The sequence below is a fragment of the Stenella coeruleoalba genome, assembly GCF_951394435.1.
Source record: "Stenella coeruleoalba genome assembly, chromosome: 12".
Classification (NCBI taxonomy): domain Eukaryota; kingdom Metazoa; phylum Chordata; class Mammalia; order Artiodactyla; family Delphinidae; genus Stenella; species Stenella coeruleoalba.
This window is the reverse complement of record NC_137158.1, coordinates 41143105-41165244: the sequence shown is the minus strand read 5'-3', so window position 1 is coordinate 41165244 and position 22140 is coordinate 41143105. Positions and strand designations below refer to the sequence as shown.

Sequence of the window (22140 nt, the reverse complement as noted above, 5' to 3'; positions counted from 1 at the left end):
AAGGCGCTTTCATTCATTCGGCACACATGAGAGACCTGAAAGCCGGCTTCAGCGTCCAGAAAGGAGAAAAGACTAAATTGATTAAGGTGTCAGTGAGCCACTAATAGGATATAAAACTTCCATAACTGCAGAGGACAACGCCGCTACTGCCCTCTGCCCCCTACTCACCTCAAACACCAGACCTGCCAGGACTCCGTTGGCGGCGCCTCCGGGGACCTCAGGCTCTGCTCCACCCCGCCCCGCCCCCGGGCGCCTCCGCGCGCCACGTGGTCCGGCGTCCGCGCAGGCGGGTCGCGGCGCCGGCGCTTCCGTGTTGGCTGCGGCGACGGCGGCGGCGCAGGGGCGGAAGCCGCGCGGCCCGGAGACGGCAGAGGCTGGCCGGGCGGAGCTGGGGGCCTGGGCGGGCCCGGCGTGGGTGCGCCCGCCAGGCCCCGTGTGGGCCACCCGCGATTTGGACTCTGCCGGGCGTCCGGAGAGGTAGGTCCGCCACTGGCCATCCGTCGGTGGCGCGGCACCGCAGCCGTGTCGACCCCTCCCCAGCCGGCAGCTCGCGGGCCCGGCCCAAGAGGTCCAGGGTCGGAGGTAGGGGCCTCCCCCGCGGCCCGCTCCCAGCTCGGCGGGCTCCGGGGAATCGCGCGCCCTCAGCTCCCCGCACCGTCGGGCGCCAGCCTGGGCGGTCCGCGCCGCCTTTCCAGAGGGAGGCCGGATACGTTATTATTACTTCATTGCAGCTACCCCAGTTCACTTTGTTTTTCTTCACTCTTTCTATTTTTGTGTCACAGACAAAATGGATAATAATATGTAAAATCGACGACACTGTAGTTTTCATTCTTCTATTTGTGCAACTATGGAAAGTTAGTGCAGGGAAGGACTTTAGAGATGGTTGAGCTCAATTCCTTCATTTTACAGAGCAGAAAACAGACCCTGAGAGGTCACGTGGATGTCGGAAGTTCACCCAGCTGGGTAATGGTACAATAGGAATGAGAACCCAAAGCTAAGTTTTTAAATAGTCTTTTAAAAGTGGTAAATGATGAAATTTAGCCAACAAAGTGAAGTGACTAGTAGGTTCCTTTGGGCTGGGATTAATCTTGTTAGAGAATGCCTCCTCCTTTTTAAACATTATTTTCTTATTTCAGGTTTAATCCTTCTTGGGCTTCTAAAGAAAATGGCAGAAACATCATCAGAGCCTTCTGGGCAGCTGGTTGTACACTCAGACACTCACAGTGACACCATCCTGGCCAGTTTCGAGGATCAGAGGAAGAAAGGCTTCCTCTGTGACATTACTTTAATCGTGGAGAATGTGCATTTCCGGGCCCACAAAGCCTTACTTGCTGCCAGTAGTGAATACTTCTCAATGATGTTTGCTGAAGAGGGGGAGATTGGCCAGTCCATTTATATGCTGGAAGGCATGGTTGCCGACACGTTTAGTATCCTGCTGGAATTTATCTACACGGGTTGTCTCCAGGCCAGTGAGAAAAGTACAGAACAAATCCTGGCTACTGCCCAGTTCTTAAAAGTCTATGACCTGGTAAAGGCTTACACAGACTTTCAAAATAATCATAGCTCCCCAAAGCCACCGACTTTGAACACAGCTGGCGCTCCAGTGGTTGTTATTTCTAATAAGAAAAATGATCATCCAAAGCGGAAACGGGGAAGACCAAGAAAAGTCAACAGTCTGCAGGAGGGGAAATCAGAACTGGCTGCAGAGGAAGAAATACAGCTGAGAGTGAACAATTCAGTTCAGAATAGACAAAACTTTGTGGTTAAAGAGGGAGACGATGGTGTACTGAATGAACAGATTCCAGCAAAAGAATTGGAAGAATATGAGCCGGCTTGTGAGCCAGGTAGAGGGGAGGAAATGCCAGCTGAAAAAGATGAGAACTGTGATCCCAAGATCCAGGATGGGCAGGACAACCAGAATCGGTGCAGCAAGCGGAGGATTCGGAGGTCCGTCAAACTGAAAGATTATAAACTAGTTGGGGATGAAGACGACCAGGGTTCAGCCAAGAGGGTCTGTGGAAGGAGGAAGCGCCCTGGTGGCCCCGAGGCCCGTTGTAAAGACTGTGGCAAAGTGTTTAAGTATAATCACTTTTTAGCAATCCACCAGAGAAGCCACACGGGTAATTACTCTTTCACAGCTTATTGGAATATGTTTTGGAGAAGTAACAATAATAACAGCTTTCATTTATTGTGCGATGTCTATGTGATGGGCATTGTAATAAAGTATACATGTTATTGCATTGAATTCTCACAACAGTCCTGTGAGACAGTTAATATTGTGCAGATGCAAAGACTAAGTCTAGAAAGCTGAAGGTAACTTGCCCAGGGCATCCATGTAGCGACAGGTGGGAATTGAACCCAAGGAACCTGATTCCAGAACCTCTCTACTTATTTGAAGTTGTTGGTTCAAGGCTTGAATGTCCAGGAATCAAGCTGTAGCCAAAGTTAATATGCTTTATGATTCTTGAAGATTCCTCATCTTGACCATAGCTGTGTTTTTGCCCAGATCTGTCTGGACAGCTCTCTCACTCAGCCATCTAGCTGTAAATGCCTTTTCCTTTTTGGTCTCTCTAGCCCCGTACTGGCCAATAGCTCTTTTGTGAGTATGGAAATGTTCTATATCTATGCTGTCCATTTTGGTGGCCACTAGCCACTTGCGTATTTTGAGCACTTGACATGCGGTGAGTGTGACTAAAGAACTGAATATTTTATTTTATTTATTTATTTATTTATTTTTTGTGGTACATGGGCCTCTCACTGTTGTGGCCTCTCCCGTTGCGGAGCACAGGCTTCGGACGCGCAGGCTCAGCAGCCATGGCTCACGGGCCCAGCCGCTCCGCAGCATGTGGGATCCTCCCGGACCGGGGCATGAACCCGTGTCCCCTGCATTAGCAGGCGGACTCTCAACCACTCTGCCACCAGGGAAGCCCCTGAATATTTTATTTTAATTAATTTGAATAGCCACCATTCAGATGGTGGCTAGGCTGACAGTGCAGCCCTAGCCAGAAATCCCTCCTCCTTTGAGCTCTCTCTTAACGTACCTAACTCACTCTGCTTTGGGTCAGGCTGTAGTTATATACCTGTAATCTACCCCTGAACCTAATTGTAAGCATAAGTACAGGGTCTGGTACTTAAAACCTGTCATCCAGCAGCCTGCTGTCTTATGACCTGGCAGCATCCAGCATTGTGGTTCTCAACCTGGCTGCATGTTTTAGTCTCCAAGGGAGCTTCTAAAACTACCAGGGCCTGGGTCCCAGCCCCAGAGCTTCTGATTTCATTGCCTGGAGTGTTGGTGTTTTTAAAAGCTCCCCGGAGATTTTAAGTACAGATAGACTGAGACCCTGAATTTTGGTTCTTTGAACACAATAGACACTTGAGAAATACTTGTTGAACTGTGACAGAGGCTAGTTTAAGGAGTTAAATAGTTCTACGAGATTCATTAAGGAAAACAGCATGTAGCATCTTCCCTTTTCCCAGTGGTTTCTGCAATTTTGCATTGAATCACTTTAGTGTGGGTCTCTTTTCTTCCACTTGAGTGGTTACCAGTAGATCCATACAGTCTGGAAAACCACCTTTTAGTTCCAGAAAAATTTCATGAATTATTTCATAGATGATTCCCCTCTGTTTCCTCTGCTCTCTCTTTCTGGAACTCCTCCCATTTGGATGTTGAACCTCCTGGACTCATCCTCTCATTTTCTTATCTTTTGTCTCCTATTTTCCATCACTTTCTGCTATACTTTTTGGGAGATTTCCACTTTATCTTTCAACTTTTATTGTTTTTCTATTTCTACTCTTATTTTTTTTTACTTCTAGGAGCTCTTTTGTTCTCTAAATTCTTTTTTTGTTTGTTTTTAGTTAGAATCCTCTGTGAGCCTGTTAATAACAACATTTACTTATTTGTTAATTTTTAATGCTTTCTTCACTTTGGGTAGTCTGTTTTCTGCAAGCTGCTTTTTCTCTTATCCGTTTTGGTATCTATTTCTACTACTAAAGACCTTCCTTGACTGTCTGGTGATTTTTTTTTTAATCATGTTCAATTACATGCAAGAATGGTTTGCTAAAAGATTTTTTTTTAGTCATGTTTAATTACATGCAAGAATGGTTTGCTAAAAGCTACTGGCAACTCTGCAGATGTAGACAGGGCCTGCAGGCATCTTGCTGATACCCGGCATCACATTTTCAGCTCTCTTACTGCCGGCCCTTCGCATTCGAGGAGAAGATGCTCCACCTCCCACCTGGGGGCTGTGGGCCTGGCTGCCTGCGTCTAGCGCAGGAGGGGGCAGAAGGCTGGGGGGAGTCTCATCCCAGATGTGAACTTTGACTTGCTCTCCCTGTCGTAGTGGCTCCACTGCGCTAGGAGACCTCTAACCCTGAGACCCCTAGTCCAGAGATCCTTCATCCGATTTACCCTCTTCAGAGAACAGTCTCCATCTTCTGCTGGGGAGAGGGTCAGTCTCCTGGTTACATGGAGTAGGAGACTGGACCTGGGGGGCCTAACTACCTTTGAAACGGACTGTCATTTATCCTCCCTCACCCCTATTTTCAGAGATAACAGGTGCCACCAGTTCCTCCTTGTGGAGGCTCTGTCTTAAATTAGGTTGTGTGTATCTCAGCGTTCCTCACCGCTGGTGTAGGACTCGTCTAGCTCCATCTTGCAAAATGTTATTGCTGATGTTGTCTCTCCTGTTCACTGTTGTTTTAATTTGGGAGGGGACAGAAGGATGTGCAGATTCTTACTTACATCATGTTTCTGGGGCTTTTATTCCAGGGGAGCGACCTTTCAAATGTAATGAGTGTGGAAAAGGCTTTGCCCAGAAGCACTCCCTGCAGGTCCACACCCGGATGCACACAGGCGAGCGGCCGTACACCTGCACCGTGTGCAGCAAGGCTCTCACGACCAAGCACTCGCTGCTGGAGCACATGAGCCTGCACTCAGGTAGCGGGCTTGCGCCGGGGAGCCAGCTGCCACCAGATTCCCATTCCTGGGGTGGGCATTACCGTGATCTAAATGGTCTTTTCTCAGCCTCGTGTCATTCCCCACATGATACCGTTGAAAGACAGAATTGTGCACCTGTCAGAGTGTAGTTTAGAGTTCTGCACAGCATTGAGCCTTAAACTAGGGTTTATAAACTGTCTGCCGGCAGTGCAGTGTGCAGTCATGACTTGTTTAAGCACCAGAGTTTAGAATTATTTTACTTTGGATGCTTTTGCGGGGGAACTTGAATTCTCCAGTTCTGCCCCGGTCTCCATCACTCCCTGTTGCCTTACATGCTTTTGCACATTTATGTTACTGTGGTAGACTCTGAAGGCATTTGGGTTTGTAGACAAGTCACTTGTGTTATTTGTAGAGTAGAAAATGGGGATCTGGGCCCACTGTGATACTTACCTTATTAGTGAGCATTCCAGTTCTTTATAGTTTTTTGCGTGTTTTGTTTGGCAGGACAGAAGTCTTTTACATGTGATCAGTGTGGAAAATATTTCAGCCAGAAAAGACAACTAAAGAGCCATTACCGAGTTCATACAGGTACAATACAGTGAGAGAAAATTTGGATTGGCTGGGGGAGAAACGCAAATACAAATTGTTTCCGAAACAGTAGGTTCATATTGTAGAAGATAAATGAGTTTTTAGGGAAATGGTTCTTAAAAAGCAATCTAAATTAGGTGTCCTTGGGTTACTCTCTGCTACCTTGTGATTTATATTAAATTTTTATATTGCAGTTTCGGTGCCACACGCAGAAACCCTGCAAAATTGGTATTGTTCAAGGCACCAGTTGACTAAGAGGGCACCAGTCGATTAGCTGTTAGTGGTGCCTGGACAGAGGTGTCACCACCCCATAGCCGTCAGTCCAGGCTTTCTGCAGCCTGACTCCACCTATTGTCCTTTTTTCTTTCCTGCCAACTGATAATAAATGGAGGGGGGATTGGGAGCATCATCTGAGATCGGTTGGCCACAGTGACACCAGTGCGTTGAGGGAAAAAGGAGATAACACTTAGGGAGACTGGAAGGGTCCCACCTCTGATGGGGAAGCAGTGAGTCGAGATGCCTAGGAAACTATTAACTGTTACCAAATTTAATTTTAAAATTGTTGTGTTATTAAAGCACCATATTTAAAGTGATTATTTTTCAGGGAAGTGCTTTAACACAAATCACTGAAGAAATGCAGGGACAGCATATATGCACTGACACTTTTTTTATTGTTGCGACAAGGCCACTCGTTACCGGAATGTAACCACTGCCGCCGCAAGTTCATGGATGTGTCTCAGCTAAAGAAACATCTGCGGACACACACAGGTAAAAGTCCATCTCACCCTGTCTTTCTAGTGTGCTTTATGTTTTTAGGGGAGCGAGAAATGAAGTACTGGGAGTCCCCTCTTCAGACTGTGTTTTTGTAAATTGTGTGGGAATTTTATAAGTAGGTCCCATAAAAAGCCCAGGCAGAATGCTGTCACACAATCCTGTGGGGACATCACATGTCTGTAGGTTAGCAAAATGGAGCGTACTTACCGAGCATTGTTCATAAATGAAACCTCATGTAATACCACAAAATAGTACAAGTCTGAATCAGGTTGCGTGTTTAAATTTTAATTTACCTCAGCATTGAAGATTATCAAGATAAACTTTTTAGAAAACGAAGCAGACACTAAGGCAGCACAGGCACTGAGGATTTTTCCGCTTTCTCTCCTAGAACCAGTACTTAGAACTTAAGCATCACCACCTCCAGAAAAATCAGCTTCCAGGTTGAAGAGGAGGCAGGATCAATTAGGGCAGGTCAAATTCTTTCATTTAAGATCAGAAAAGTAAAAATGTGGGCCTTTTAGAACTTTGGGTAAGAAGCATTTCTTAAAAAGAAACATTTCTTAAAAAGAAACCTGTTAGTTTTTCTAAGAAAAGCTTCCTATTCTAGATTGATAGTTTAATGATTCTGTTAAATTGTCTACCAACATTATATATCAGATTGCTTTATGTTGCTTTGGACATTTTTTTGAAAACACAATTTTTCTCAAAGTCATTTACTTTCTTAAATATCTCATAAGGTATGAGTTTTATGAAAATGGATCTCTATACAGTCTTTCTACAGACATCATTCGTAGGTTCTGTGAAATTTAATTCATCCACTTAACACATATTTACTGAACAGTACCAGGCACTGGGTACCAGGCCCTGTTGTGGGCCCTGAGGATACAGCACTGCCTGAGATGGACAGAGCCCCTGCTCTTGAGGGGTTAACATTCAAACAGGAGACAAAGAACAAGCGTGTGAGTAACCTGTTAGGTGGGGATAAGTGCTCTGAAGGACTAAACGCAGGGGCAGGAGGCAGGAGGGGGAGCTGCCCTTTGACATGGGGGCTTGTCTGGGAAGGCCTTGCTGATGAGGTACCATCTTAGATGGAGATCTGCTGCTGTGGGGAGTGAGTGAGCCATCGTGTCTACCCCGGAGAAGAGCGTTCTAGGCAGAGCCGGGGCGGTGGGAGTAGGAGTGTGGGTGGACATCAGAGGCTGCTGGAGCCCGTGTGACACGGGGTTCCCGGCCTGGCTGTGTGCTTCGACCCCCTGAGAAGCTTTTAAAAAGACAAAGCCTGGTCCCACCCCCAGAGATTCTGATCGAAGTGACTGGGGATGAGGCCTTGGAATTGGCATTTTTAAAAGCTCCCCAGGTTTTTCTAGTGTGCGCTTAGGCCTAAGAACTTGTGAAGGCACAGTAAAGACTTTGGATTTTACTCTGAACGGGATGGCTTTACTGCGAGGAGTGACATGATGTAACAGAGAATTTTAATAGGATCACAGCAGCCTCCGGTGTGGGGTGAGGCAGGGGCGGAGGCGCCCGTAGGGGTGAGGTAGGGGCGGAGGCGCTCGTAGGAGGGTGGAAAGACCCATTAGGAGGCGGTGCCAGACAGGGGCTTGGCGCAGGGCTTGGTGCAGGGCGGCAGTGGTGGGGAGGCGGCGAGTGGCCCAGCGCCAGATGTATTCTGAAGGAAGACTCCCGTGATGGGCCCGTGATTGGATATGGGGGTGAGCGGAGGGGAGGCGGAAGCAGCCGGAAGGGTGAGAACCCGGGGAAGACGGAGGGACAAATGGAGAGTTAGACTTTAGACACATGGGGCGTGAGACGTCTGTTTGGCACCCAGGTGCACGAGCGGAGGAGACGGCTGGGTATCTGTGCCCGAGCTCAGGGGGCACCGCGAGCAGCGGTCGAGATTCCCGTGCTTACACACAGGCCTGTAGGCAGCATATGGGGCTGTGAAGAGAACCTCCGCGGGAGGGCGGAGGTGGAGGAGAGCCAAGCTGTCTCGGTTACGTGGCGCAGTGCCCGGGGTGAGACGTTTCATCTTCTGATCATAAGGTGTCAGTGAGGCTTCTGGTCTTTCTGAGGAGAACCAGGCCTTGAACTGGGGGTGAAAGCACGAGTCCTCTTTCCAGGATCCCAGCAAACTCTGCTCCACCCACTACCCTGAGGAGCAGAAGAGAGAAGTGGAGGATGCGATGGGTGGGAGAGGAGATGACAGGGACTCTGTAAAGTTTTTGTCTGACTGAGAGATAAGAGGTCAAACCCGTCAAAAGATTGGGCTCTTGGAAGCAGAGACTGTGACCCTTCTGTCCTTAGCCTGGAGAATATGCACAATATTGGTGTTGAAAAGAGTTGGGGTGCCGCTTGCCTGCTCCCCGGGCAGAGAGGAAGGTTTGGGAGAGGCTGCTTGGCAGAGCTGGCGCTCAGCCTCCATGGACAGTGGTGAGGACAGCCGCCAGCAGGGCAGGCGGGTCCTGCCGAGAGGGCCACACCCATGGGAAAACCAAGACTCTCTTCTCTTAGCTCTTTAAGTGCAAACTCTCTCTGGGTTAGATATCCTTTGCCAAGCACAAAAAAATCAGAGATAAACAAGAGGTGCTTTCTTCCCTAGAGGGCATGTTCAGTGGCGGGGGTGGGGGGGATGGATGCAATTTGAAAGGGAAGCAAGGTGACAGGCAGTGCCAACGAGGTCGCTGCAGCTCAGTTCTTTCCCCATACCTGGAGCTGGTCAGTCTTTCAGGAACTGAGCCAAGCCATGCCAAGCAAAGGAGTGTGTTCACTTAACAAAGGGACTGCACCTCTCTGTTGTCTGCAGTACCGCCTTCCTGACATCACTGTACCTGCAAACCAAGTTAGTGATCCCAAGATTGCTTGGTGAGCTGGGAGCAAGTTCAGAGAATTAGCCCAGGTCATGGAGAAGCCTGGTGCATGGCCTCTGACCGCAGTAGAGTCCCAGCCCTCCAGTGTCCCTGTCCCTTGTGTGGTGTTAGGTAAACACTGATCCTCCCCTGTGGGCTCCCACTACTCCCAGATAGATCCCCTGCCTGTGACACAGTTAATTGAGCCACAGCTTTCATTCACAGCCTCATTTTGTTGGATTGGATATGAAGCTTCCTAAATCTCAGCCATGTTTTCAGACTATCCTTTAATGTTGCTCATTCCCAACTTTGAGAGACCTGGGGGTCCCTCAGTGTAACATACCTTTCCAGAGTTTACATGTGATCTAGTAAGAACCTCAGTACAGTGTGATACGAGCCCCAGTAGAGGTGTGAACATAGGGACAGAAGTGTTTCACTTTCCCTGGGAAGGTCTGGGAAAGCGTCCCAGAGGAAGGACCTGAGTCTTGAAGCCAGAGTAAGTGCTAGACAGACAGAGGAAGCTGGAAGAGGTGTTTCCAGACAGGAACAGGATGCGTGGGGTTGACGATGTGAGAGGCTGGCATCCGAGGGCCGTAGTGAGGAATTCCACGGTGAACAGCTAGAGTGAGATTGCTGACAAGGGGCAGGCCCCTGGTGAAGCGGGGGGTGGTCTTTGGGCAGAGAGGAGGCATATTTTGGTTCGTGCATTGAAAAGGACTCGGGCAGCCCAAGGAGGATGGTCAGAGAGGGAAGGTCCTGGGGATGAGCCAGTTACCAGGCTCTGGGGAAGAAAGATGAAGGCCTTCAAGTTAAGAGAGTGGACAGAAGAGATATACTTACGAGATTTTTAGTCTGGGAAAAAAAGAGTCACTGCATATGTGACGAAGTGTTAATAGCCCAAATATGGGAACATGAGTGCCCAGGAGAAAACTGGGCAGGGGGACCTGAAAGGCATATCACAGAAAAAGACATAGGAGTGGCCAGTAGACGTCTGAAACGATGTTAACTGCATTAATTGTCAGAGAAAAAGAAATGTGCATTTCTTTTGGCCCATTAGATTGACAAATATGTGAGGCAATGGGCATCTTTAAGTTCTGTTGATGGGAAAGGAATTTGGGAACTTCCTGGAAAGAACTTTGGCAATGTGAATCAAAAGGTAAGCTGTCCAGTTGGGAAAAGATGTTTGCATAAGGATGTTCAACGTTAGCAGGATTGTTTATAATATCACAGGCTTAAAAGTGACCTAAATGTCCCTCAGTAAGGGATTAGTTAGGTAAATTGTGGACAAGATACATAGTGGAACACAAAACACCATTTTAAAATGTCTGTTTGTTTGTTTTTAACCATTTTTTTAAGATGAATTTTCCATTCCCATTTGACGTTACAGACCAGCATGCACTGGCCAATCTCATGGTGTACATGGTATATCACCTGTGTGTGTGCACAGAGACGCCTGTAAAGGTTTCATCACAGTGTGAGGTGGCAATCTACAGGGGAATTCTGAGTGTTTTTTGTACACTTTGTGCTTTTCAGTATTACTTGAGGTTTCTACAGTGAACGTTGTTGATTTGTGAAGAAAACGAAAGCAGCTGTTTGAGGAATTTAGATGTACAGAACTAGATTGCCAGTCGAATGTGCACTCGGAGCAGACTGGACTGTCGGGCCTGGCTGGGTCAGGGGCTGGACGCTGCTGCGTTAACCAAGATGGTCACGTGGGTTTTAGCCAATGGGGTAGGAAACCCGGCCATGCTACCCAACAAGCCCGCAGGAGTCGGTGCCCTCTGGAGCTGGGATGGGGATTCACAGGTCGTCAGAGTGGGGTGGGATGCGGGGCATGCACAGCTGAGGAGAGGGTCTGGAAGGAAAACTTCTGAGTTACTTAAATATTTCTGTCAGCATCCCCCTGGGTGAAACCTGCACTCGTGTCTCTGCCCTGTCCTTTCATTGCCATTGTCTGATCCTCCTGTAACCAACTCCCTTCTGGCCCCGCTGCCACCCAGGCCCTGTCACCTCACCTTTTCTCTTTCCTCTCTGTCTGCTTCCTGCACCTCCTGGTCCAGGCCTCGGCACTGTGGCTTAGACTGTTACACAGATTCCTACAGCCGCCCCTACCCACCGTCCCCACATATATTTTCTTAGTACTTTGTCCTGTCTGTCTTCTGCTAAAAACGTCCAGAAGTTCCACAGGTCCTCTGCCTGGAATTTACGGCTCTTCGTGGCCTGGCCTCACCTTTTAGGTCCCACGCTCGTCAGAGTGAATCCTCATCCCTCTTTGTCCTCCCTGTGGTCATTTCCGACACCCGCTGTTTGGTCATTCTGCTTATCCTAGTACCTGAATGGGGCCTCTCTCCAGTCCAGCCAGCTCCTGCCTCGTCCTCACGCATCCTGTCCGCAGAATTGTTGATACCACTCATTTGAGTGTTCAGTCAGCTGCAGCCCTGCCGCTGTACTTGATTACCACATGTATCTTTTTGAGGCTGTGATCCTGTCTTTTGTTTCCTTTTTGTTTCTCAGCTCCGTGCTTTGTTGAGGGTCCGCCCATCCTTGTAGAGCTGAGGCAAAGGAAGAAGGAATGTGTCGGTGAACCGGAGGCAGTGGAGCCATGTAACCATTACCAGAACAAGTTAGGAACCAGAGGAGTAGGAAGACTTTCCCCAGATTCACGTTGGCTAGGAAAATTTGCCTTCTTACTGTGCTCGAGGATGTTTCTGGAAAGAGTTTCCAGTATTGAAAACATTTGCCAACAAAATTCCTGAGGTGTTGCAACCCCAGATGGAATTGAATGCTAACGTGAACGTTGTTGTATGTGCTCCCCACACAGAACTTTACAGTGACAGGCGGACAGAGCAGGTACTCAGTCTTGGAATTGGGAGAGGGAGAAAAACCGAGATCAGAGTAGAACGCAGCTCTGGTTGGAAAGCTGTGGAAAGAATGACAGTGGCCTGGTTTTAACCTTTGGAGTGGTAAGAGTTACTGCTGCAAAGACGCAGACTCACCCAAATTGTCATAAGTGTCCTCTGCCTAGACTGAACTTGGGGAAACATCTCACCTGAATTTTCTAGTAGATGCTGTGAAAGGGAAGCTACCTGACCATCCCCCACTTCACTCATCCCTTGTTATATAGTTAAGTGGGATTTTTCTTTTTTCTTTTTCTTCTTTTTTTTTTCAAATTCATAGTTCCCTTGCCTGCATTAGGATCACTTAGTTGCATTTCTGGAGGGCATGGCAATCTGTCATTGTATGTGCAGTGTATAAACTAGCGCTAAATAAATGCTGTTGAAGCCTTATTAAAATTGTCAGGGACTTCCCTGGTGGCTCAGTGGTTAAGAATCCGCCTGCCAGTGCAAGGGACACGGGTTCGATCCCTGGTCCAGGAAGATCCCACATGCCGCAGAGCAGCTAAGCCTGTTTGCCACAACTACTGAGCCTGCGCTCTAGAGCCCGTGTTCCACAACAAGAGAAGCCACCGCAATGAGAGGTCCACGCACCGCAATGAAAAGTAGGCCCCTCTCGCCGCAACTAGAAAAAGCCTGTGTGCAATAACGAAGACCCAATGCGGCCGTAAATAAATAAATAGATAGATAGATAAATAAATCTATTTCTTAAAAAAAAAATTGCCAGACCCCACTAGGGGTCCGGAGCAGTCACGACATCTTATGTGGGCCTCAGTTCCCACTCTGTGAAATTCATTTACTCAACAAGGATTTCTGGAACAGTGTGCAAGGCCCAGTTCTAGGCACTGGGGTCCTAGGAGTAGGCAGACTCACAGATCATCCTACATAAGACTGGGAGAGAGAGGTATAATAAATAACATACAGTATATAAGGTGGCGATAGCATTGTGGGAAAACTGACTTGGGAAGTGGACCAAGACATGCTGGGGCAGTGCTTTGGGTGGTGATAAAGGCTCACTGGTAGTGTGCCACTTGAGCAGAGACTTGAAGGCAGTGTGGAGAGTGAACCACACTGGGAGACCCTGGGGGAGACATGCCAGGGAGAGGGAGGGGATGATGAGTGCGAGGGCCCTGAGCGTGGCTTGCTTGGGGTGTGGTGTTCAGGGCCTCTCCAGGGGCTGTGTGATGAGCAGGGGAGAGTACCTGGTGAGGTTAGGCAGGTTTGGGGTGAGGAGTGGCAGTGGGTGGACAGATCTGTCAGAGCTGTGATTCCTTGTAGGCCCAGGGCTTTGGCTTTTATCTCTGGATGGGATGGGGAGCCATTAGAGCACTTGCAGCAGAGCGTGATAGGATCTGACTGTGTAAAGGGTCACTCCAGTTGCCTCATTCATTGTGGACGACAGGGAAGCAGAGCAGAAGTGGGCAAACTCACAAGGAGGCTGCTGCAGGGAGGTGATGGCAGCCTGGGCCAGGGGTGGCAGTGGAGGTGGTGAGAAGTGGTCAGGTTCTGGATACACTGGGAAGGTAGATATAAATGTGGATAATCCACAAGTCACCCTGGTACTCAGGGGCCCTTGGGAAGGTCAAGCAGTAAAGTGTGGGAGTGTAAGTTACCTAAGGGTGGACTGTACAGGAGCGAATGTGTGTCCTTTGTAGAATCACTTACCCCCTTGTTTCAGTGTTTAAGTGTTTGAGGGAAGGAACCGTACCCACTTTCTCTGTATCCTCCTGGCATCTAGGACACAGTGCTCAGGTACGTAGTAGGTGCTCGCTAAGTGCTTCATTCATTCACTCATGCTTACTGAGGGTTCCAGAGCTGACCCGAACACGTGCCTTTGTTCTTTTTTATATTGTGAAACTATGGGGTGGCTTTTGCTTTTTGTTTTATTTTGGATGTATATTTCTGAACGCTTTCCCCTTTTTTAGGTGAGAAGCCATTTACTTGTGAAATCTGTGGCAAATCTTTCACAGCAAAGAGTTCTCTTCAGACCCACATCAGGATCCATCGGTAAAGTTTTGCAGATCCTTTTCTCACACGGAGTCCTCATCCAACCCTGGCGTTCAGTGGGGTGACAAACAGTCCCTATATAGTCCTTTTCCCCAAATTATTACTCTAGTAGAAGTTCCTGGGCAGTTTATTATTTTGTTTTATCTTTTCAATAAAGAAATTCCTCACTTAGGCCAAATCAGGAAAACTGATTCTGGCCAGCAAAAGTTTGCGTTATTGATGGCATTTCTTAAATTTTGATTTATCTTCAGTCAAAACTAAATATTTAATATTTTCTGAATAAATTATTTGTTCATACAACTTATTTCCAGATTTGATTTAGTAGTTCTTCTAACACAGATAATTAGGGGCTACTCAAATTTTTAATATTGAAATCAATCATATATATTTATTTGGCTTCTAGAATCTAAAAATTGGCTGTGAGAGCTAAAAACAAAAAAGAACTTGGTGTGTAATTTATTACTATTTACCTTCTTATCTGAAATACACACTGTGGAATCATCAAATTTTATCATATCTGACCCAGCATCACAGCCCCATCTACCACCTGTCCTCAAACACCCCTCCCTGCCATTCTTTTTTTTTTTCTTAAGATTAGAAACTGAAGTCCATGGCAGGCGTGACTTGGTCCAAGTACTTAAGTTAGTAAGAGAACCCATGACTTATGCTTCCCAGTCAGGTTGATTTTCCTCTCTTCTTGACTGCTTCTCCCTAAATGATCAGGAAGTGATAAACATATCTTCCTGTTTTTAAAATGAAATGTATATTTTCTCGTAGAGGAGAAAAGCCATATTCCTGTACCGTGTGTGGCAAATCCTTCTCTGACTCGAGTGCCAAGAGGAGACACTGCATTCTGCACACGGGCAAAAAGCCTTTCTCCTGCCCTGAGTGTAACTTACAGTTTGCTCGCTTAGACAACTTGAAGGCTCACTTAAAAATTCATAGCAAAGAGAAACACGCGTCCGATGCCAGCAGCATTTCCGGCAATAATAATGCTGAAGAGGTCAGGAATATTCTTCAGCTGCAGCCCTATCAACTCTCTACCTCCGGAGAGCAGGAAATTCAGCTTCTTGTAACTGATTCTGTACATAACATCAACTTCATGCCTGGTCCTAGCCAAGGAATCAGCATCGTCACTGCAGAGAGTTCCCAGAACATGACGGCAGACCAGGCTGCTAACCTCACCCTGCTCACGCAGCAGCCAGAGCAACTGCAGAACTTAATTCTTTCAGCTCAACAGGAGCAAACAGAACACATTCAAAGCCTCAATATGATTGAAAGCCAGATGGAACCCTCACAGACCGAGCCAGTGCACGTCATCACGCTTTCCAAGGAAACTCTGGAACATCTTCACGCCCATCAAGAGCAAACAGGGGAGCTCCATTTAGCAAGCGCTTCAGATCCGGCTCAGCACCTACAGCTGACACAGGAGCCTGCTCCACCACCACCCGCCCACCAGGTGCCCCAGTCCACGCCGCTCAGCCAGGAGCAGAGCTGACCCGATCACGTGCCTGACTGCTCCGTCGGCCTCTTCTCCGTCAGCCCGCTGTGACTGGATTGTGTGCTTGAAGTCAGGCTTTCTGCAACGCTCACTTACAGATTCTTACAGAGATGTGGTAGCTCACTGAGCCAGCCGATAGCGTCCATCCAAGAGGCAAGATGTGTATATCGTGTCTTATATCTAATACTGATTTGGATTTAGCATTTCAATATTGATGAATGGTTTTCATTTACTACATCTCTTAAAGACTTGTGTAACTTTTCTTTGGGGGCATTGCATTAAACTTTTCTGTGAGTATTAAATGTTCACAGCCATAGTCATGGTCTTACTGACTTTTCCAGTTATATTTTTTAGAACGAAGAAAATCATATGTTGTATTGGGTACAATGGTTCGTTGTCCCTTCCCCCTTAGGCAACACAATTGCCACTATAAGACAAGTTGGGGCCGAATATGACAGATTACAACTTTGGGGACTCTGTCCTTTTAATAACTTCCAATCCCCTAAGACAGAGTAATTTCTCAAGGTTTAATCTCTGTGTGGTACAGTGGGCTCATCATGTCGTGTTTAAGATAGAGTCAAAGACAACATGACCTAAATGTCTATTTTAACTCAACATTCACAAAACAAGAAAGCCAAAAGAATAGGATTATTTTTTTAAATTCTAAACTCGACTTTTCTGAGAAACACAGATTTACATGTTTTTTTAAAAGCAGGTTGTTAAAAATTTAATTTAAAAGGCTAATGAAAGTATGAAATTGGATCAAGATATTCACCCCAAATAAATTCTGAATTTTTGTCAGCTTTGATATTTGATCTCCATGGTGAAGTTAAAGCTTTCTTAATTATCCTGGAATATAAAATTCAGTGTAATTTATGTTAAATATACTCTACTGGATTCTAATTGATCTCTGAAAATGTTGATCTATGTATTGTGTCTGATAACTTTTTAGATAGGAACTTATAATCTATTTTTATTGCAAAGTAGGTTAAATCTCAAAAAATAGACACATAATTTTTAAAAGTAAATTCTCCCAATCTTAAAAATAATTTTGAGCCTCAGAGACTTAGTAGCCAGCGTGTGTCTGCAGTTGTGTGATTTTAAATAATCGTCAGAAGATTAAATTATGTTTGGGTTACGTTTTTTCCAGCTCAGCCTATGTTATTGAATACGCTGACCACTTTCTCTCAAGTAAACTGGTAGAAGATTTTTGAGAAAAGGTGGGCACTAGTGTATGTTAATTAACATAATGCTGGTGGAGAGTAGGGGTAATCGCCCCTAAAATTAACAGGATCTTCATGTCAGTCACTCTTTGTTTTAGAGATCTTTGATTTCCACCTGAGTCAAATAAGCGTTGGGAGGTTAAAGTAATATAGAATTGTTAAGGTTTGAGAGAAGATGAAAGCAGTTTTCTAACATATCTAGCAAAGTATATTTTATTGTATATAATTCAGAAATTCATAAATGATTTATATGTGTCAACCAAGGTATGTTATATTAGGCCTGACTAGAGATATAATTTTTACAAATACACTTATGCCCTAAATATTATTTCAGGTTCTTGACTTTAGTCATTTAAACTATTTACCTTAACCTTATTGTTGAAGTGCAGTGTTTTTACCAGCTTTTCAAAGCCTACTGGCCCACATTTTCTCCAGGAGATATATAGTATTAAAGCAGATAAATGCTTAACTACTCACTCTGGGTAGCCGGATAATTATTCAGGAAGTATGGTCATATGACTGTTTACAAGTCAAGTTTAACTAGCTTTATGACAGTCTGCCTCTGTGCTTAGATAAATGTAACGTGAGCCACATGTGTAATTTAAAATTTTCTAGTAGCCACGTTAAAAACATAAAAAGAAAGTGAGATTAATTTTAATAAAATCGCTTATTTAATCCAACATGTGCCAAATATTTCAACATGTAAATATTCAATATTAAAATATAATAATATTTGACATTCATTTTTTCATACTACGTCTTCAAAATCTGGTGTGTATTTTACATTTACTGCACACTCAGTTTGGACGCTAATGTTCATGGGGCACACTTGATCTGTTTTTAGGATTTATACAATTTACAGTTGAAAACCTAGATTCACATATTCAAGTAGTTTCAGACATAATTTTTTCCCCAATAACTGAAACAAGTATCAGTTTTAAAATTTATATTAGAATTAATAAAAAATAAAACCTAGCTCCTCAGTCACACTAGCCACATTGTGAGCACTTGGTAGCCACAGGTGGCTAGGGGCTCCTGTGGCACAGGCCTACCCATCTCTAGCGTGAGAGCCAGTCCCAGCCATAAAAATCTCTTCTGGAAGAGTTCTGGGTTATCTGACCAGCTGTCAAAGGGAAGTGAGAAAAGGATAGCTTTATAAATCAAGCCTCTCTTCTGTGTCCCAAATACACATTCTGCCCCTTTGAAGGAAATCCTCAATTTTACGGTTTCATTGGCTTTTTTGTTTGTTTGTTTTGGCCACGCCGTGCTGCATGCGGGATCTTAGTTCCCCGACGAGGGATCAAACCTGTGCCCCCTGCATTGGGAGTATGGAGTCTTAACCGCCAGGGTGGCATCCTCAATTTTAAAGTTTGGTGACTTCATCCAAAGGAAATGACACGTACGTAAAAATGTTTCTATTGTGTCTGAGAAATTGCTGGCTAATTGTTTCACAGCTTATTTTGTACTAAGCTTGCACAATTTAAATACTTGTTTTAATAAGTGCAGAAATACAAATGGTACTTCTTGGGGATTAGTAGAATATTGTGCTTTCAGACTGCTGAAACGACCTTGTCACTTTTGCAGGTGAATCTCTGGTTTTCTGTCAGTAGAGGGCTAGCCTTGGGAAGACTTGAGCTCTTGCCATCAAAATGAGCTGTTGTTCTTGTGCCTGGCCCTCTGTTTCTTGAAACTCCTCTTTCTACCTCTCCTCTGTGTATTTTTCTGCATTTGGTTCTTGTGTTGTAAACGTGAGCAACCGGTTAAATGATGCTGAGGAATGTGAGAGTCTCATTATAGATGCTTACACCTAGGTTTTCATAAATTGGAATAATAACAATATCTGGCACATATTGAGTCTTTACTGTAGGCCAGGAGGAAAGCCAGGTGTGTTAGGTCTGTATCTTAGGGCTTCTGAAACCTTTTCCATACCATGGTGCACAAAAAAGACTTATCCAGTACCCTTCAGTTAGAGGACTCCAGGCACCGCTGGCCATGACCGGCATATTAGTTTGCTAGGTAGGGCTGCTATAACAAATACGACAGACTGGGTGGCCTAAACGACAGAGATTTATTTTCTCACAATTCCGGAGGCTGAAAGTCTGAGATCAAGGTGTTGGCAGGATTGGTTTCTTCTGAGGCCTCCCATCCATCTTTTCCTCCCTGTGTCTTCACATGGGCTTCCTCTGTGTTTGTCCTAATTTCCTTATAAGGACACCACTCATACTGGATTAGGGCTCACCCCAGTGATCGCATTTTCACTTAGTTACCTCTTTAAAGGCACTACCTCCAAACAGTCATATTCTGAGGTACTGGGGGTTAGGACATCAACGTGAATTTGGTAGGGGGGACACAATTCAGCCAGTAACAACGACAGCTGGAGTGAGGCGGGAAGCAGTGTCTGGGACACACCTGTAACCCATTTGCAGCACAATCATATTTTACTTAATTCTCATGACATTCCTACGAGGTAATATTATTATGCCTGTTTTATGGATGAGAACACTGAGGCCCCAACAGATGAAGTCCGTTGCCTGAGTCACACAGTAAGTGGCAGAGCCAGAACTGGGGCACAGGGGTGGCTGCTTCCACCAGATGGGCTTAATACCATCAGCCTTTTGAAACTTTAAGCTGGGTTTCTCTTTACATATGATCTGCTTTATGTAATAGAACCTTTTAGACTAAAATTGAGGGTCTGTCTGAAATTTTAGCATACAATCATAAACTTTTTACATAGAACAATAATAGTAAAAGTTACAATCTTTCTACAGAAATGCAGTAACTACCATATTAATAATACTTAGGTCAGTATTTTACTACTATTCATTTAAAGCTTAATTGAAATTTACCAATTGGCTGTACGTTACTACTAAAGCGAAAATGCTTTAATTAACCTGAACTTCTGTTTGAACTTTTTTTAAACTTCTGATTGAGGATATTTTATATTTTGGGCAGATTTACTTTCTTTCTTTTTTTTTTTTTTTTGTGGTACGCTGGCCTCTCACTGTTGTGGCCTCTCCCGTTGCGGAGCACAGGCTCTGGACACGCAGGCTCAGCGGCTATGGCTCACGGGCCCAGCTGCTCCGCGGCATGTGGGATCTTCCCGAACCGGGGCACGGACCCATGTCCCCTGCATCGGCAGGCGGACTCTCAACCACTGCGCCACCAGGGAAGTCTGATTTACTTTATTTTTGTTACCCTTATAAGTACTCAGGTAAAATTTCATCCTCAGTTTCCAAAGTAAAATAAGCCTAAACTCTCAAGAATTGAAAGAAAACGCTTTGTCTTGTTTTTGTAAAGAGCAGGTTTGGAGGAATTACCTCTAAAAAAGAAAAAAAATCCCCCTTGCCTTTTGTAAACAGCAGGTATAAAGGAATGACCTCTAAAAGAAGCTGGAATGTCACTGCGATAGTTTATCTTGCTTTCAAATTCTTTACACATAATTAAGCAACAAACACTTAAGTTGACTGGACTATGTGCACATATCACCATTCTCACTGGAAATGTACCAGAGTAGGAAAGCTTTTAGGTAACAAGTTTAGGTAACATTAGCAAGAGAGCTTAGCTTTTTTCTTTTTTAAGTGAAAAATACTACTGTAATCCCTTTCTACTACTATGTAGAAAGGGAAAAATTTGAGCAGAGCTCAGGGAACTTCCCCGGTCTTAGAACATAGATTTATTATTTATTTTGAATTAATATCCATAATATTCGATTTAAAATATGGATTTGAAGATTTTCCAAATGAATAATTTGGCTCTTGGTTTTACTTCATTTGTATTTTATCCTTGTTAGATGAAAAGTTAAACTGAAGTGTCCTTAGGCTAAATTAGGGATATAAACAAGAATGTTTACCTTTTAAAAATCTACCTCTCATAGATAATTCTAGTATGATTAAGTGGCTTCTGAACAGATTTTCCTATAATCTTAATGTTTGAAGTATGAAAGTACTCTCATAACAAAAATATGGGAAAGTAAACAGATCTTGAACATATTTGTATTTTTAATCTTTGTCGCCTGTGTTATCTCGGAGTCTGTGCAATCATCACACTTTGACTTCTGGGGAAGGTATTTGAATAAAAAGCGGCATATAGAGGATAAAGTTGCAGGGAAGGGTAAGAAAGAATGAGAAACTGAAATTTTCGATTCTCTCACTCTTACCAGCCAAGAATCATTCTTGATGGGCCCCTCCTCACCCCCACTCCCAATCCGTCATCAAGTTATGTCAGTTTCATCTCAAACTATATTTTGAGTCCATCCACTTCTCAATCCCAACTGCTACACCATCACCATATCCTCTTGCCTGGACTCCTGCCAAGGCCTGCCTTTCTTCCCCTCCCTCACCCATTTCTCTGCTGGAAATGGTGATCTGTCTGGGCTTACCATTGTGCCCATAGCATCAAGCAGAGTGCCTTGCTAAGTGCGTGGATATCATGTTATTAACGCAAACACGATCGTTCTCTCTGCTCTGCTTACAATCCTGCAGTTTCGCACTGCACTCAGAATAAAATCCCCAACCCATCTTCCTCTTGGGTCCCTTCCCCATTCTCACTTCCAACCACACTGTCTTCCTAGCTGTTCCCCAAACATACCCAGCAACTTCCTGCCTTAGGCTTTAAGGCAGGCAGTTTCTCAGGCTTGAAAGGTTTCTTCCCCCTACTCTCTGTCTCACTAACGTCTGCACATCTGTCAGAATTCAGTTCAAGTGTTGCTTCCTCACCCTCTAATCCTCCCTGACCCTCTGATCTCAATCAAGCCACACTTTCATATCCGTCCACAGCACGCTACACTTTGGTCTCAGCTGATAATTATTTTTACATTAGGAGCTGTGTCTGCCTGGTTACACTGCAGCCATGGCTCCTGACCCAGGACCATGGCTGTGGTATTTGAACACGCTGACCTACAGGTGTAAAGTCATATATAGGGTGGCTTAGAACCGTCACCTGCGGTGCTAGGGATCTAGTTTCCGACTCCAGGCTCAGGAGATGAAAAGTTAGGAGGTGAAGTAAGGATGGCATTGCAGGAAGACAGAACATGATGTGGATTAGAGGAAAGGGATCCTGTTTTAATGGCTCAGGTTTTTGACCTAGGCCACTGCTGGAGTGATTATTTGCAAAAACATTAGAATGTGATTCTTTTTTTTTTTTAAGAAGATGGGGGTAGGAGTTTAATTTATTTTTGCTGTGTTGGGTCTTCGTTTCTGTGCGAGGGCTTCCTCTAGTTGTGGCAAGCGGGGGCCACTCTTTCATCGCGGTGCGCGGGCCTCTCACTATAGCGGCCTCTCCTGTTGTGGAGCACAGGCTCCAGATGCGCAGGCTCAGTAGTTGTGGCTCATGGGCCTAGTTGCTCTGCGCCATGTGGGATCCTCCCAGACCA

The 22140-nt window shown here is 45.3% G+C and overlaps 1 protein-coding gene across 2 annotated transcripts; it reads left to right on the top strand.

Moving 5' to 3' along the window:
• The first annotated feature begins 352 nt into the window (after positions 1–352).
• Positions 353–17254, top strand: ZBTB24 (zinc finger and BTB domain containing 24). 2 transcript variants are annotated; one of them, XM_079939461.1, is made up of 7 exons: positions 353–477; positions 1137–2120; positions 4769–4936; positions 5441–5524; positions 6209–6292; positions 13964–14045; positions 14823–17254. In XM_079939461.1, the coding sequence occupies exons 2-7, from the start codon at positions 1166–1168 to the stop codon at positions 15541–15543; spliced, it is 2094 nt and encodes a 697-aa protein (XP_079795587.1). In that variant the 5' UTR covers positions 353–477; positions 1137–1165; the 3' UTR covers positions 15544–17254. The 2 variants fall into 2 exon arrangements, with proteins under 2 accessions (XP_079795587.1, XP_079795588.1); XM_079939462.1 differs by lacking the exon at positions 13964–14045 and having other exon boundaries at positions 14823–15098.
• Positions 17255–22140: the final 4886 nt, after the last annotated feature.

Coding starts and splice junctions, on each gene's coding strand:
- ZBTB24 (XM_079939461.1), top strand. CDS start 1,166: ATGGCAGAAACATCATCAGAGCCTTCTGGGCAGCTGGTTGTACACTCA. Junction 5,525..6,208: donor CCATTACCGAGTTCATACAG/GTACAATACAGT, acceptor TGTTGCGACAAG/GCCACTCGTTACCGGAATGT. Junction 6,293..13,963: donor ACATCTGCGGACACACACAG/GTAAAAGTCCAT, acceptor CCCCTTTTTTAG/GTGAGAAGCCATTTACTTGT.